The sequence below is a fragment of the Pezoporus occidentalis genome, unplaced genomic scaffold, assembly GCF_034315485.1.
Source record: "Pezoporus occidentalis ecotype Australia unplaced genomic scaffold, CSIRO_AGI_Poc_V1 ctg180, whole genome shotgun sequence".
In the NCBI taxonomy this organism is placed as follows: Eukaryota; Metazoa; Chordata; class Aves; order Psittaciformes; family Psittacidae; genus Pezoporus; species Pezoporus occidentalis.
In genome coordinates, this window is record NW_026913641.1 from 1,027,610 (window position 1) to 1,045,384 (window position 17,775).

Below are 17,775 nucleotides of genomic sequence, written 5' to 3' on the forward strand. Positions count from 1 at the left end.
TCTTTGCTGTGAGGGTGCTGAGGCGCTGGCACAGGGTGCCCAGAGAAGCTGTGGCTGCCCCATCCCTGGCAGTGTTCAAGGCCAGGTTGGACACAGGGGCTTGGAGCAAGCTGCTCTAGTGGAAGGGGTCCCTGCCCGTGGCAGGGGTTGGGGCTGGATGAGCTCTAAGCTCCCTTCCGCACAAGCTGCTCCCTGACCCCGGCCCCCCCCCGCCCCGCTCCCTCAGGCACCGAGCGCCGGTAGCGGCCACCGACCGCGCGCGCCCTCCCCTGCCCCGCGCAGGCCCCGCCCAGAAACCGGCTCCGCTGGCCAATGGCGAGGCGGCGAGCGCGGGGCGGGGCGGGGCCGCCTCTTCCTCGCATGCACGCCCCCCCCCCCCCCCCCCGCTGCCGCCGCCGCCGCCGCCCGCGGCCGCCGCCGGGGGCAGCGCCATGAGACAAAAGGCGCGGTGAGGAGCCGGCCCCGGTGGCCAGGCCGCGCTCCGTGGTGGCTGTGGCATGGTGGCCCCACGCCGCTGAGTCCGGCCCGGCCCGGCCCGGCCCGCAGTGCCTCTCCGCCATGCCGAGCGGCAGCACCGCCGCGGCCTCCCCCGCCGCCGAGCCCGCCGAGCTGCCGCCGCTCCTTCCTCCCCGCCCGGCGTCGCCGCAGCCGCTGCTGGTGCTCCAGCAGAGCTTCGCCGGCCTCAGCCTCCGCGGCCAAGGAGGGGCAGGGGCGTCCCAGAGGCAAGCCCGGCTGCGGCAGGCGAGCCTGGCTCCGCCGTCCGATCCCCCCCTGGAGCCGGGGCCTGGAGGGGCAGAGGAGGAGGAGGCGGCGGCGGCCGGGGACGAGGCGGACCTGGACCTGGACCTGGAGCTGGACGAGGAGGAGCTGCTGGCGGGAGAGGACGCGGAGGAGGAGGACCAGGACACGGCCGCCGTGCTGGTGCTCTCGCCCTCCCAGCCGCTGTCGCTGCTGCCGCCGCTGGGCTCCGTCCTGTTGTCGCCTTCCTTCGATGTGCGGGAGCCGCCGGCGGCGGGAGCGTTTCGCGGGGCGGACGATCCTCAGGGCATGATGGCGGCGATGCTGTCCCGCGCCTACGGCGGCGGCCTGGGCAGCGGCGGGGGGGCCACGGGCCTCAGCAGCGAGCAGGCGGCGCTGCTCCGCCGAAAGAGCGTCAACACCACCGAGTGTGTGCCCGTGCCCAGCTCGGAGCATGTGGCCGAGATCGTGGGGAGACAGGGTGAGTGCGGCCGGGCCTCTCCCCACACACCCCCGGGAGGGCCCGTTCGTGGTTGGCTGGAGGAGCCCCTCTCCCCGGCAGTGGGTTCGTGTCTCCCGGGGGCCGGTTCCCTCTCCCCGAAGCCCCGGGTGCCCCGCGGAGCACATGGGGCCGGCGCTGCATGAGCAGCCGGGGGGTGAGAGCAAGCCCTGGGCTAGCTCAGCCCTTCGGTTGTTGTTAACTTGAGCTGTAAAACTCAGCGTGTAGCCTGGCTTTGCATAGGGAGGTGTTGGCAACAAGCGTTGGTCTTCGGTGACACTGGGCTTGTGGTCTTCAGTTTCACCATAGGAACTTTGTACCTGTGTTTTACAAAGGCTTTTAGGGTGAAGGACTTTTAACTTCCTTGCCTTGCAGCGCAGAGTATGGGCTGATACTGTTCCTATAGCTCTCCACGACGCTCGCCGAGACAGTGGGACCTCCGAAGCGAGCGAGGTGGAGAAAGGAACCACGTGCAGCCCTTCTGTGTGAAAGCCTTTGCCTTTCTGCCCGGTTTGCGGCTTCCTGTTGATCGCTGTTGCTACACTCCGCGGGTCTCTATTACGCTGTTAGGATAAGGTCATATCGCTGCTGCCCTTTCATGTGGTCTCCTGGGAGCGGTGCTCCGAGGAGTTAGAAAGATGACGTTTCATGCCGGCTTTCTGGCCGTAAACCTGATTCTAAAAGCACTTTATATACCAGGGGAAGCGCTGAGCAGCGTCAAGTGTAGGTGTGGGAGCACAGACAGTGGAGTTGCTGCTGTCTTCCTCTTCCCTTTCTGTGCTACTCTTTATTGGTTTGGGGGTGGTGTGTCTCGTTTGCTGATAGGCTCTGATAACGAACTGTTATGCTGTCTGGTCTCTCTGCATCAATGTGGCTTTTGTTTCTTTTTCTCCCTTGAGTGTGGAAGAAATGGTAAAATCGGTCTGAACCATGTGGTACTAAAGAAATGCCCACTGAGCACTGACATTTGTTTTCTCTTCCTACATGTATTTTAGACTTTTAGCAGTCAAAGGTGTTTTTTTTTTTTTTGCTGGGTTTGTCAGAGAACCGAAGGGTGTGCTGCAGAAATTAGCAGGTAGCTTCCTCTGATGCAGCCAAGTCTGTTCTGTTTCAAGCAGAAAACGTCTTTTCCAATAACTTGTGTTTGAATGTCTTAAGACTTCCTCATGTGTCACTGGGGATGGCAGGCAGGGAGGGGGGAGATGGAAAACAGAACTGAAAATGGTTATTGCTACAGCCCTCTAGAAGAGAAATGCAAGTTATTGGGCTTCAAGGACAGATTAGGCAGCTGTGTTTTTCTCCCCTTGATCAGGATTGTTCTCTGTAGTACATTTTTTCAGTGCCTCGAGTTACTTAAAAACAAGATAATGGAATTTGTTTAAAAATGGGATCACTGTTCCTGGAGAGTTCATTTGCTGCTTCTGCTTTTCTTATCAGATCTTACAGTGTTTGGCTTGTGATAAAATATTTAGCCTTGGTGGGGAGGGATTCTATCATAAAGAGAATTAGGGCTACAAAGGAGGAAGGAGCAGGAGTGGAGGGAGAGCTAAAAAAACTGTTACCAAATATACTTCCATGAAAGCTTTGCGCAAGGAGGTCCTTCAGAGCTCTCATCTGGGGAGACCTATGCTTAAGAGACCAACTTACGTAAGCTGTATTAGTTCCACTGAGTTTTTGTCAAATTTCTTAGAAATACTGGTCCTTGCAGGTCCTTCTATGGCCCAGAGCTGTGCTGTCTCACGACTCAGGCTAAAGGCCCTTACCCACCTGCTTTGCATGTGTATGTGCTCTAACCCAGCAGTGTGTGGTCAACTGTAGTGCAGCTTGGTCTGCCCTAAGCAAGTCTGGTCTGAGCTGCATCCTTCACCCATCCTTCTGTTCTCTCTGAAAACGGAAGATGCTGCATGTTCTTTCTAGCACACAGCTGGTTGCATTATCTTGAGTGAATTCAGCTTAAGTTTTATGCTAGACTCCTCTGCACTGTGATACTTTTAATATCCAATTATGTAAGGGCAGTGTGATTGGGATGTTAATTCTGACACGTTTTCACTAAGATTTAACTTTATATTTGCTCTTTTGCTGTCTTTGTGAGGTATAAAAAGAACTTGAAATGTCTGCAGCCCCCAAAAACATCAACTCTGAAATACCAGAAGTGCTAAGCTTGGTCTAGGTTTCACAGGAGGCCTCGCTGCTGTGCCTGAAAGCATGTGTACTGTAAGTCATCCTAACTGAAAGAATAATGATAACCAGAATTCCACAGTATTCTTTACCTAAATCTGATTTTTTGCATGGGGTAGGAGAACTTGCAGGCACTCTGTATCAGACCAAAGGAGCACCTCATTCGTAGGAGAGCTGTAAGCACGCAAAAACCTCATGGTGCTCACATATAGCCTTTTTCCAATTATGTGCAAGTTTCAGGCATAAATACAGCACGTCAGGCAGTGACTGCAGCCCTGCTCTGGGTCACTGAATAGCTGGTCCACACATGGGTAGCTGCCCTTGCCAGATCTTTGCTGTAAGCTGTGCACAGATGTGAGATGTTGCAGCTACAGGTTGGTGCAGAGTGCCTGAAATGTACCTAGTAGCTGATGGCTTTCTTGTGAAGCTGCTGGGTTACTGTGACAGTGTTTCAATGGTGCTGGAAGCATTTATATCACAGAGAAGGCTTAAGTAAGATTTTCTTTTAGTGAATAGTAGGTGTTCCTTCTTTAAAATGAAAAGTCCCGTAGTATTTCTTAAACCTGGAGGGATGGTGATTGGTTTTGGATTTTTTTTTTGTTTATTTTTTTTTTTAATCTTAAATGTTCTCAACCTTTTCTTATTCCCCAAAAATGCAGCTGACAGACGCTGGTTGGGATAGTGTAATACAATTCTTCATATGAAGTGGAAGAATCTCAAAGGTGAACAGCAAAGGAAAAGGTGTTTGTATCCTTTTATTCTTGTAAAGGCATGTGATTTGGAGCCAGGAAAACTAGATTCCATTCATGGCATTGTACAGGCTTCCTGTATGAATTTGCACTTGCTGTTGAATCCAGCCCTCGTTAAGTTGTCCAGTCATCGTGCTGATGAGAAAAGTGAGTTCCTTTGCTGTCAGCAGCTAAAAGTCCTGCATGCACAAAGTTGCTTTGGTTTTTAGAAAATAAAGTTTGAGAAAGTGCTCTTGAGAAGTGGTGCAAGAAAGCTGCATTGCCAAGGAGGTGACCTTGTTTGCCTGAGAAAAGCTGGCATAGGGCGTATACCCAAAATTATATAAGCATGAATCTAGACTTAAAAAAAACAACCAACTTCTAGGGATCTAACTTGGGAGGTTTTGTTTTAACCTCTAGATCATGTGAAGGACTTGCAGAAGTCTGCTGTGGATCACCTGCAAGCATCCTCTATGTACATCCCTATATGTGAAGTTGGGCATGGTAATTGTCAATCCTGGTGGGCCCTGAGAAGGATTTGATAAGCTTAACTGGGGTCTTTAGTGTCCCCTTCCCCATCCACTTTCTTTAATAAGAAAAGCATGTTTAAACACTAAAAGCTCTTTTGAATAATGCAAAAAGAGGGGTGGTGTCTGAAGGCATGAACAGAAAACCTGAACAATGCAGGCAGGGACAGAAGTCTGTGCTGTAGGGAGGTGCTGCATCCCTGTTTTGTCTTCAGATGATTGCTGGGATATTTGCCTATTGCATTCCACTGTTGTGACTATCCAAGTAATGTGATTTTTCCAAGTGTTTCTCTCTCCTATAAAGCTGACAGTAGTGTTTTTTCTCCTGAAGACATCACTCGAGTTGAGCTACTTAACTCTCGAGCTTGATGCTTTTCTTTCTTCAGTAAGTATAGTTCAGATGATGGCTGCAGAAACTGAAACGAGCCGGGCAGTCTCCAAACCCCAGATGAGTAAGAGGAGGAGGAATGATATCATCCCATTTCACTGATTAAATCGATAATGACAAATCTGCTTTGCATGAGACAGCCTTGCCGCTGAAATAACAATTTTATGCGTATTTAATGATCTTGGACCCCTTTTTGCTCTTTGCTTTTGAATGCATACTTGAGCAAAATGTTACTTTGCTTAAAACAGTCCTGTACCTTGAAACAAAATACTTCTGGTAAGTTGGTAGCTGATAACTAGCGCAGCTGAACAGCTGAATAAGAACAATACCTACCACTCCTGGGGGAGTGGAAGTGGTGCTAAAACAGTCCTGGAGGAAATACTTGTGTTAGCAGAGTCCGGTACCTGGATGCCCTATGGTAGGATAATTACACCTTTTCATAGAGAACAGTGTGTCTGGATTTATGTCTCTGTGTTGTGATAACAGTGTTACTGAGTTACTGACAATATTTATGTAGCCTTGACTGGTTATTAATTGCTCACCTGTAAGTAGTCAGCATAAACACAGCTAACTAGTCTGAATTGCCTGTTCGCTTGTTTTTACCTGGATGCTTAAAGATTTCCACTCTCAGGAATAAGTTTAATTTACATGACTGAAGTCATCATATGTCTCAGTGCCAGCTTATTGCCACAGACAGCAAAGACCTCAGCTAACTTATTTTAAGTGAAAGCTGAAAGTCAGTTATACTTCAGATTTGTTTTTGCATCCTCTACAGCAAGCAGGTTATTAGATATTATATGAAATGGTTTGCTCTAAAGACTGAAAGAAAACTTGAGCTGTTTGTTGAAATCCAGTATAAAAGCTGTTTTTCTGATAAGCATAATTTTTAGAGCTTGTAAATCTAGGAACTTAAAACATATGAACATACAGTGGCCTCAGTTCCCTGCTGAAGTTCCAGTGATTTATTGCTCTGGTGCTGTTTAACAAACATTTTGGTTCCACTGTTTGTGATTTGCTTTATGCAAAGACCCAACACCAGTTGCAGGGTGTGTCAGAAGGGTGCAGGTTCTCCAGCTGGGATCATAAATCCTCAGTTACAAATGCTGCTACTGTTTGGGTTTCTGGGTGGGAAGCACACCAAACTCAGTTCACACTCAGGTGATTTTTGTCTTTCTGTAGTCTGCCAGTAATTCTGTATATTTTAACGTATGAGTACCAGAAGTGAATACCTGCATAAGTAGATTTTCTTTTTGGATGAAGCTGAAATTAACAGAAATCTTACGAGGTAAAATGCTAAATTTTAATTCTCTGCTCCCCCTCCCCCCCCCTTTTTTTTTCCCCCTCAAAATTTCTATGTTCTAAAATAACATGGCTTTTTAAGTTTATAACTCATACATACAAAAGAAATCCTGGCTAATGTGTTTCCGAACTACACTAGATTAACCTGTCTGTGGCATGAAAAACCAGTGATGAACACTTTTTTTCAGCTGTTAGTAAAGTTGGCAGATGATGTGTGTTTCCTTGCAGTAGCCCCTGTAGCCCTCTCTTGTAGTACGCTGTGGTCTGAATTTCTGGAAGAGAAACTTTGTTCTAAACAAAGTGTTGGATATCTCAAAGCTTAAACTTGTTTTTGATGCAATATGTCCATCCCACAGGGCCAGTTCCCTATCAGAAGCAAAAAAATTTAACAGGGGTACTTGCTGTGACAAGAAAAACCCTGACAGGCTGCTGAGCTGTAGAACGTTTCTGTTTAATCAAAAGAAAAGGTTAAGAAGCTCTAAATCAAGCATTTGTTTCCAAGTTCAGTTACCCTTTAAGAATGTCTTCCTTTTCTCTCTCTTTCAGGTGTTCCTTTAGGTTCATGAGGTTTCACCAGCATCTGAGATCTCTGTTTCCCTCACTGGTGTGAGTCAGTCGTACTGCAGTCTGTACCAAGTTCTCTGCTGCTTCTTTGATCAAAGACACAGTGCTTCTCGCAACTTTTTACCTTCTAGTTCATTTTATATTTGACAGTATATGGTGGAATTTTGTGTATTAAAACACAGGTCTTGCAGCATCTTTGAATCATGGATTTGGTGTAGGTGAAGATTTGCATAGGGTTTTTGCAGTCTTCCTTTTATTTGCCATCATGCCATCTTGAATTGTGGTCCCTTTTAATATTCTCCATCTGCAGGTCAGCTTTCCCAGCACTGTTGCTCACACCAGTCTGTTCCGTTCACTAGATCAGTGTTCTTGATGGAAACAGCTCTTGTCCTGTAGCTATTTTGTTTGTTGAAAGTACTCCCTCTCATACCTATTGCTTGTCTACACTGTATCCTTCTAATTTTTCTCAGCAGCTGCTGCCTTAGTCTTGGTACTGTAATTAATAATATAAGTTGCCCTCTGGTTCTTTTGTTGCATGTAACTTGTTTACCGAGTTGCTGTCTGTCTCGGGGATTGGAGTATTCCTCTGCCTCTGAGATTACTTATTTGGTAGATTGTCCCAGCCTGACATACAAAGCAAACAGTGTGCAGGCTCGCTACTTCATTCTGTACTGGACTGATGTACAAGTCAGTTGATAAATTGATAACATGCCTAAGGAGTAATGAGTTTGTACATGGTTGCTGAACTAGGGCTTTTGTTTTCCAGAAGAGGGAAATGTCCCAAGAGCTTGTAAACAGCCTTTTCTTGGGAAGCTTTCTCAGCATCATCAGAGATTCTTAAAGCTGCCCTCTTTTCCCATCCTGTTAGCTCCTCTTGGCAGCAATGGGGCCAGACAGAGTACTGTTCCCTGAGGTCTGGCACGATGAAGTGGTTGACTGTGATTAGTTGGCTCTTGATGAAAGTACTTGAGATCTCCAGGTCATCTTCCCTCCTGGTACGTAGACAGGCCTGAGCCTGCACAGCTGCAGCACCTGGTGCTCTCAAGATGGAAGTGCTTGTCTGGAAAGCATGTTGTCTTAAAACCCTTCTGCAGTTTCAGCTGGATGATGACAAGCAGGAAAGTCATACATCATCTTAGCATTCCTGCATGTAAAAAGTACAAAGTGGTAAGTGGTCAGTTGCTGCTCAAAAATGGGTGAGCATGATGGAATTATAATGGAAGCAGTCTTGGTCACTATATATAGTGTGAGTAGTATTGAAATGTTCCACAGGCAGGCACAGGGGTTTGGTAACTGCAGCGTAACTAAAAGCCTTTGATTGCAGTGGTAAGTTAATGGTGGGGTCAGGATGCACGGAACATGTCTTTGCTAGAAGTATAAAATGCTCAAATTCTTATTTTTCTTAAAAGACCTATATGTCATCTTTCCTTTTCTGGAATAACTTTATCAGAGTGGCTGTCAGTTGAGTTTTCCTTTCTCTTCTACCCTAGGAGCTAATGTACCTACTTGCAGCATTGCTTATTGTAGTATCATTATAGTTAGATGTGAAAGATGGTTATTACCAGTGTATAGCACTTCTGAGGTAGTCATTGTCTGAAACCATTAATGCAGCCATGCTTCGGAGCAGATAATTTTGTTCCCAAATTTCAGGTTGTCATGGTACCAGTATCGCATTTTAGATCCTAAATTTGAGGAGAAGCTCTGCTTTGTGGGTCCTCATTAAGAAACATCCCTACTGTGATAAACAGAAAGCTTCATCTAAAAATACCACCTGTTGAAGGGCAGAGGGATGTACTGGTGCTTGAGTAGCCCGTAGGAAAAGCCTTTGCCATGGGGAATTAATCTTCAGATTCTTCTTGTGCATTTCAGGTGGCCATCTCCAAGGAACTGCACCTTGGGCACCATCAGGGAGGAGACTGCTTTGGATTGTTAGGTGATGAACAAAATGGCTATTCCTTAAAATCTGCCAGTATCTGTGCCCCCATTTAAGCAGTTACCCTGCTCCCTTTTCCTTCAGGGACTGTCATTTTCTGTTTCCAGGCCTGCCCCATGAGCTTGAGTGAGTCCCAGCTGTGCTTGTCTCTTGGTTTATTCATGTTTGTTGGCATTACATTGAGTGGTCACACTGCAGCCTTAATCTTACCAGCTAATTAACCCAAATAGTGATCAGACTGTTGTCTTTACTGCAGAATACTAATGGAAAGCTAAGCTGTTGGTGGTTGGTCTAGTGCTGTCTTCAGGACGGGTGCTGTGCTCTGTGATGAGGTGTCTCTCAGCTTACCTTCAATTATGGAGAAAAATATACAAAATGAATGAAAACTTGCTTTCAAAAAATTCTGTCTGATAAATAATGTCCAAGTTTAGGCTGCCTCTTAAAATTGTTTCAAAATAATTTTAAATTTACAGCCTTCATTCCTAAAATCAGAATGCCACAGAGGGGATAATAACTGCCTGAGTACATAGATCTAGGGGTTTGTGTGGAGCAGCATCATTTGTAAGTGTGGAGAAGTTACTTCATCTTCCTTGCATTTACTAACGATATTCAACAGCCAGTTGACAAAAAAACAAAAGGGGTTGAAATTTTACTGTCTATGAATTTAAACAAGGTGTGAGAGGAATTAATTGATCTTAGGTGAAGGCTGCTAGTAGCCAGAGTCAGTCTATCAACTGACCAGACAACATATACTTTTAATAACCCAGTGAAGTGTCATAAATACTCTGGTCTTAATTGTGCTGCCAGCCTACCTAAGGTGGTTTAACCATTAAACAATTTAGAAGAGGATTTAATTTTTCTGTCCCAATGCAGCTCTATCTGTGCATGATAAATTGGGCATATATATCAGTTTTCTACTGTATAGTCACAAACTGCATAGGTATTTTTAGCCATGTCACAACCAAGAGGAAGCAAAAGAATGCAGCTTGTACCACCAATGGGAATGAGCAACACTAAAAACTACGTAGAGCAGTCATTCTTAATGAAGTAGATTAATTTTTCTTTGTTTTCTATCAGGTGGGCAGTGTTAAGCTCTGCAGACCCAGCAGCCTTAAGGTACATCCAGCGTTTCAGTCTCTGCAAATCCTTCGTTACCTTCGCTGCAGGAGTTCCACTTCCCAATTAAAAGCTTGTGGCAACCTACCAAGGAAAGAGGCTGTGCCAGCTTAACAGACTGTGTCCATATACAACAGCTGCAGGTTCATAGAAAACAAATCCTTGAGCAGTCTCCTCTTTCCTTGTCATGACCAGTGATCCTGTGCCATTCCCTTCATGTCTGCAGGGACTTCCCAGACCCTGCCCTTGCTTTCTAGGCAAGGAATTAGCCACAACTCCACTAGCAGTTCATGGTTCCAGATTGATGTCACTAATTACTCTATTGCTGCTTCCTTACTTGATACCAGCCTATTACAAAATCAGTGGTCAGTGTGCTAAAGACTGTTTAGTCGAGGCTGTAATACTCCATTGTCTTTCATCAGATAACAGCAAAGCAACTGAAAAATATATTCCTGTGAACTACATCTTCCTCTTTAGTACTGACAAGCTGCAGAGGCCAATCTGTCACATCTCTGCTTTGCCCATGGTTGCTCTGGGCTGTGTTGGAGGATGCCAGGTTTGGTTTGGACTGCTCATCAGCCCTGCCTTCTCCATGAGAGGTCAGTTGGTGCTAATGCAGCTTCACCCTGCTTGCTGCTTTTACAGCCCAGGCAATACTGTGTCTTCCCACCAGATTTGGTGTCTTGAAGGAGGTTTTCAGTTTTAACAAAGGACTCATCAGGAGGAAGGAAGGAGAACAAACTGGTATTAGGTTGTGGTTCGTAGGGACTGCTGACTGAATTTTTACCCACTGTGACTTCCAGGCATCTATCTAGATAAGCTTCTTTTTTTTTTTCCCAGGTTTTTGTTTCCAAAGCCCTATGTAACTGGGGAGGCAAGGTTAAACAGACATGAAGGTTAAAAGTGTTTGGGTTCCTGTGCATACCTGAACCCCAGTTTCACAGCGCTTGGCAAGAGTTGCAGGAGGAATGTGGGTATGAGGTGGGTGTCTCTGCTTTGACAGGCTGCATATTGCTAGTGTTGGTACTGAGAAGCATGAAGGACTCTCTTCCCCTGGTGTAGTTCTTTGAAAGAGACCACACGATGAAGGGATCCTCATCTATAAATCAGTCCATGTCCCATTCCCGGTGTGTGGCGTTGAGGTGAATTTAACAGAAGAAAGAAATCGCTGGAGAAGAAGGTTCTGTTCCTCCTGGGCTGCTGCTTTGAATGACAGAGGAGTCGTTCATGGACTGAATTTCGGGTGGTTCTTGGCTCAGAGCAGCAGGCTGCTGGTGTGGTGCAGAGCACTCCCGCTGCAGTCACCGGGCTCTGCTGGCTCCCTTGGGGAGTTTCTGTCGTGGAGTAAGTGGCCTGAGACCAGGTTTGATGTATTTCATCCTGTTTGTGGCGATGAAAGGTGAAAGTTGGAGCGAAGGCTGAGGTGGCCATTGCTGTGTGGCAGGTGAGGACTGCATGTGCTGTGGCTGCTGTGCTTAACTCTCACTTTCAGTGGGGAGAGAGGAAATAATCTGTCTTCGTATCACATTTTCTTTAATAAGGAAGTGTTTCATCATTTAAAATGGGCAGTGTATGAGGTAAACAGTTCATTCAGAGCTACCTTTAAGTCTCTTGGGGAGTATGATGTTCGAGTGTGTTTAAAATGTTCGGTCGAATAATCCTCTTACAGGAAAAATGGGGAGGAGACTTGAGAAGAATGGTACAAATCAGCCGGCACAGGATGAACACTGCCTGCAGGGCTCCGTACAGCTCAGCTCCTCCACAGGTGCCTGGGCAGGCCAGTACTGAATCTTTGCCTAAATGCAAGCAAAACTAAAGGATTTTGCTTTAGCTATGTCAATGTGTACTTATGGATGAATGTGCTGCCTAGGAATGCTTACGCTGCTGAATCAAGTACGGTAACTTGTATTGAATAGACTTCCATTAACATACCAAAGCTAAAATTGCTTTGAAAGATTTGATTAAATTGAATTTCCAGTCTTCTCTTCAGGCTTTTTTATCTCTCTACTTAAACATCCTGGCTACAATAACTGGGGCCATGTTGTTTTTTTTTTCCCTTTGTCTTCCTTTTTTTTTTCTCTGAGTAAGCTCAGGAGACTGGGAAACTTCTTGATTCATCCTTCAGCCACATGAGTTCATAGCCATAGTTCATGTTGTGGCCTCAGCGCCTCTAGGTGCTGGGAGCTGTCGGACTGGGGATGGGATCAGCCATGCTTCATGTCATCATCTCGGTAGTGAGTAATGGGGGAGGATGGGCAACCAGAGTGGCTGAGTAAAGGCAAATAGAAAGATCATGCTGCTGGAGTGCTCTGATGGGCAGCTGACCTTGTGCTCTGACATGACTGTCTGTTGTGGGGTTTTCCAGCACTCCTTGCTGACCAAACCCAGCAGGTATTACTGACTCATGCAGAAATGTTGGGTTTCATATGTGGTGACTATCTTCAGTTCCTTCTAAGTTTCAGATAGAGTTTGAGAGTTGGTGTTAATGGTCAGTGTTCCATTGGAGCCATCTTTGCACTGTTTAAAAGTCTTGTTCTGTTGCTGCAGGGAGCTGAGTCAGTATTCAGTATCTGCTTTCTAGGTATGTGGCTCACACCCTGAAAGAAAAGGGTGCCCATCTTGGTCTGTGCCCTTCTGCAGCCTGAGGAAGAAAGTCAGGAAGGCTTTCCTTCACACGGGAGTGGTTTGGAAATGCAGCTCTGGCAAAGCAATCTCTGTGAGTTAGCAGCTGAATTGGGGAATGGAGCTGATGGTGCAGACTTCTGACTCAATTTGAGTTTCTAAAACATCAGGAAAATCTCATCTAAAATGTAAACTGTAAGAATTGGTAAGGCACTTTGGAATCTAGAAGTAAGTAGGCTCTGAAGTGTGGTGTATATATATAGCCACATTGATATTTATTATGTGTATGTCTTGTGCTAAGTATTCTTTAAATGCTGCCTCTAATCTTTTAGGAAGTAAGAGCATGTACTTGGGTGGAATGGAGTAGATTAAAGTTATCTGTGTAAATTGGAGAATAATTGAAGCACACCAGGAGGCTGACTTTGGCTTTTGGTGTTCCAGTAAAGAGGGCTTGATTGGAGTGAAAACCTCAGCAGCACCATTTTAGGGACCCTTGTGGGTTTAAGACTTGAACCCAACACATTTTCTGAGTAACTGTGAAAGGGTGGGAAACAGATTTATCTACAGGGAGAAATGCAAACAAAGAGATGGAGGTAGTAAAGGCAGAATGCCAGAGCAAGGTGCTGTTGTCTCTTACAAGCTTGGAAATGACACGGCTTCAAAGGATGTGTATTTTGCAGCTTCCAGAAGGCATCTCGTGCCTGTGTTTTCCTTTATTTTATCTATTGGGGTGCTGGTGCCTTTCCAGTGGGCCGTAGTGGGAGGTTGAGGTTTATGGGTTTGTTTTCTCCTGCAAGTACTTGTGCCTCTTGCTGAACTACGTGTTCAGCTCTCAGGTCTGCATCCCTCCATTGTGCAGATCTGCCTGTGCCTCACTCCTTCCCTTGCAGGAGCACTCCCCTGCTCCTCCCTGCACTTTCTGGTGGAGGTAGGGCCTCCCTACAAGCTGTTGAAGATAATGAACTTCCTCTCCAGCTGTGTCCTGGAAACAAAGGGCTGTTGTGTTCAGCCTTTGTCCTTGCTGTGTGGAGGGGCCCTGTGAGAAGCAGGTCTTCCTTCCCTCTGTTCCAGCCAGCATCTGCATATTTGCTGTTTTTTTTATTAGTAGATAGTCCTGAATAAAGTGCATGTTTGAGTGGCTTTTTAACTATAAAATTGTTATCACTAGTGGTACCTTGGGTGCAAAAAAACACTGTTTCAAGAGACTGTTTCATGTACCCAGACAGTTATGAGATACTTAAAGTAAATGAATAAAATGGGAACGAATTTCACTCTGCAAGTGAAATGATGCTTAAAACACTTGATCTGCAAACGTTGCTTGTAGTTGTTTCAAGATGAGGTTTGCTATAAAATGACATTTAGCATGACATGCTTTTGAATTTGTTTTAATACAGGCTAAATTCAGTTAAGACTGAATGCCATAGACTGTCTTGCATGTCGTGGGCCTGCTTATGTCTCTCAGTTTCGCACTGCAGGTTTTTCTGGTCCTGTGATGGGTAAGAGGTGCTTCTGTAGGCACCATGCCAAAATGCCTTAAGCATCTTGAGAAAGGGAGCCTGCTGCCACTGTGTTCTAGCAAACTTTATAATTCAGTCCCCAGAAATCAAAGACAAATGTTCCATTAACTTCTTGTTTCTCTTTTGGATTGTATTTACCCAGTTAATGAGAGAAATTCCATGTAGGCACATAATACTGCACAGTAAGCTTTATTTGCATGCAACCTGCTTGAGCTCCTACTTGACAGCTCAGGGAGTGGCTCCTTCACCCCACAGGGAAGAGTAATGTTTAAATAACACTTACTGGTAACAGGAAGCAGATGAAGAGTTCTCAGTAGATCAATTTTATCTATATCCTCTGCAGGTTGTATCACAGACTCTTCTCTCCCTTGTAAAGGTTTAATTTGCATTTAGGTCACACTTGTCGGTGAAAGGCTGGTGTATATCAGACATACGTGCATCTGTGTGAGAGCCTTTACTGCTTTTGCAGGATGTCCGAAATAGCTGAAGGATACCCAATCAATGGAGATAACCCACCATTATGGAGTAATCATGAATGTGGCTGTCAGGGAAAAGCCGTCCATGTTTATTTACCATTTAATAGCTGTTGAGGAGGTGATGGGCTAAAACAGCCCAAGAAACATTGCTAAAATAGTCTGCGGCTGTAAGTACCAGAGTTCTGCTTGGAAATAATGGATGGAAGTTGTTACTGCTTTCTCTGCTGTGGATTGCAGAGATAAAAACAGCTGCTTTTGGTTTCACCCTATGGTTTCTTGGAACTCCCAAGCCGCTTAAAATAGCGGACTTTCTTGTGGCTTTCTAAACTTAGCTGTCTTGCTAAACTTGCATGTGTTCCCTTTAAACAGGTTGCAAAATAAAAGCACTAAGGGCCAAGACAAATACTTACATTAAGACCCCTGTTCGTGGAGAAGAACCCATCTTTGTTGTCACTGGACGAAAAGAGGACGTAGCCATGGCCAAAAGGGAAATTCTCTCAGCTGCTGAACACTTCTCCATGATCAGAGCATCACGCAACAAGAACGGTCCTGTCCTGGCAGGTTTGCCATGTACACCCAGCCTGCCAGGTCAGACAACTGTCCAAGTCAGGGTGCCTTACCGCGTAGTTGGGCTGGTGGTTGGTCCAAAAGGAGCTACAATCAAAAGAATTCAGCAGCAGACCCATACCTACATAGTCACTCCCAGCAGAGACAAGGAGCCTGTCTTTGAAGTCACGGGGATGCCTGAAAACGTGGACCGTGCGCGTGAGGAGATAGAGATGCACATAGCGATGCGCACCGGGAACTACATCGAGCTGAGCGAGGAGAACGACTTCCACTACAACGGTACGGATGTGAGCTTCGAAGGAGGCACCCTCAGCTCAGCGTGGATCCCCTCTAACCCTGTCCCTCATAGCCGCACCAGAATGATCTCTAATTACAGAAATGACAGCTCCAGCTCCTTGGGAAGTGGCTCCACAGATTCCTATTTTGGAAGCAATAGATTGGCTGACTTCAGCCCAACAAGTCCCTTCAGCACAGGTAACTTCTGGTTTGGAGAAGCGCTGCCTTCAGTTGGCACGGAAGATCTTGCGGCCGACTCTGCTGCGTATGACTCCTTACCAATGCCTTGCCAAACCATCTGGACTCCTTTTGAACCGGTAAACCCTCTCTCTGGCTTTGGTACTGATGCTGCAAGCAATGCCAAGCCTCGGCGCCAAGCCAGCCAGCCATCTACTCCTCACTTGTCACCCACATTTCCAGAGAGTCTGGATCACTCGCTGGTGAGGAGAGCGACGAGCGACCCACCTACCGTCATCCACCAAGCTGGCCTTCCCGTATACATACCTGCTTTCTCCAACGGTACCAACAGCTATTCCTCTTCCAATGGTGGCTCCACGTCCAGCTCTCCCCCAGAGTCGAGACAGAAGCACGACTGCGTGATCTGCTTTGAGAGCGAAGTCATTGCGGCCCTGGTCCCCTGTGGCCACAATCTCTTCTGCATGGAGTGTGCCAACAAAATCTGTGAGAAAGAAATGCCATCGTGTCCTGTTTGCCAGACAGCTGTTACTCAGGCAATCCAAATTCACTCGTAAACACATATGGATATTATATATGGACTGTTAAAGGCATGAGTGTAATGGCACCTGCTGGTAAACTTCGTAATGAATTCTGAATATTGAGCTTTCTTGGGATTAGGCTGAAGTTGTTAATGAATTTCTGCTTTCTCAAAAGGCTGCTACAGTAACACTAAACAGAGGTGGTCTCTGTCCGATTCACTGTAAGCAGATGACACATAGAACATAGAGCGAGTTGTTGTGGTGATATGGCACAGCAAGGGGAAGTGTTCACCAGGTGTACAACTGAAAAGACACGTATGAGCTTTCTAAAGGATCATTGTTAAACATTTGACTTGTGTATGCTGGCAGCAGTGAACCTCATCGCCTGAACTCAGAAGTGCTCGTCTGCCGTGGAGAGTTTGTGGCATTATCAATATATCAACACTTCCAATGCTGCCTTCTTTACACTGCCAGTTGTGAAAAACAGGTTTGGGGAAATACATACATCTTACTCTTTGCTTCGTGCATAACTTAGGCCTGATTCTTCAGCATTGCAGTTAAAGCATGGTTTGGTTTGGGTGATGTAGTGGCAGGTTCAGATAATGAATTGCAGTGAAAGAGTTGAGAGAAGCTGCTCGACACACCTCCATTTTGCCTGACGTTGAGGGCAGTATGTTCAGAGGATCAGGAGCATCTAGATTTATGAATTCCTACCGACTGCTTTTCTTAATGCAATGTAGAAAAGTCCGGCTGGCTCCATCCCTTTTCAGAGAGGGATTCCCATAGTTCAACTTCTAGTGGGGATGCTGACATTCCGTTCATTAGTCCAATCAAGCTGTCCTTAAATTACATTTGTAGCGAGTGTATAGTTGAAAATGTGAAGCATTTTTCTGTGTTCAATCCACACTTGTCTTGCACATACTAAAAATATATTATTTATATAAGGTAAAGGAGAAACGGGGAGTTGCGCATGTGCCTGTGTATTGCTCATGACAGCAGCTGTGACAGTGGCCCTGCAATCAGTTTACTTCATTTCAAAACTCTTTCCCATCATTTAAGAAATAACCTTAAAAAAAACCCAAAACCCTAAAAAAAAGAAAACAAAACCCTAAAAAAAAGAAAACAAAACCCTAAAAAAAAGAAAACAAAACCCTAAAAAAAAGAAAACAAAACTCTAAAAAAAAGAGTTTTCAATGCGCTTCTTACATTTCAACCTGTGGATGTTTGTTGCTGCTTCATCCTCAGTAGGTTCCCAAATCTGTGCTGGCATATTTAAAACAATAAACACAATTTTAAAAAACAAAACCAAAAATAAGCAAACAAATAAAAGACACAAAGTGGAGTTCTGGTGGATTTTTTTCTAACTTTTTTTTCCCGAAGCATTATTTTCCCACGAAAAAGCTTTTTTCTCAGCTTAAGAAAATGAAATTATATGTGTACTGAACTACTAAATATACAGAAAAATTTATTTTTTATTTCCACTTGAAGAGTTACATTTCGTATGAAGAGTTTACAGATAATGGTTTTTATTTCATGATTTTCAGTATAAGAGTTGCCTTGATGGCACGTTATGTACTGCATAACTTCAATGCTATGATTGCTTATAGAATAGTTACTTGTCAGTATTGAAT

General features: G+C 45.5%; 1 protein-coding gene across 1 annotated transcript; it reads left to right on the forward strand.

The window, feature by feature from the left end:
* The first annotated feature begins 396 nt into the window (after nt 1-396).
* MEX3C (mex-3 RNA binding family member C) lies at nt 397-17,207 on the forward strand. Its single transcript, XM_062615382.1, has 2 exons — nt 397-1,219; nt 14,955-17,207. The coding sequence occupies exons 1-2, from the start codon at nt 559-561 to the stop codon at nt 16,178-16,180; spliced, it is 1,887 nt and encodes a 628-aa protein (XP_062471366.1). The 5' UTR covers nt 397-558; the 3' UTR covers nt 16,181-17,207.
* The last annotated feature ends 568 nt before the right edge of the window (nt 17,208-17,775 follow it).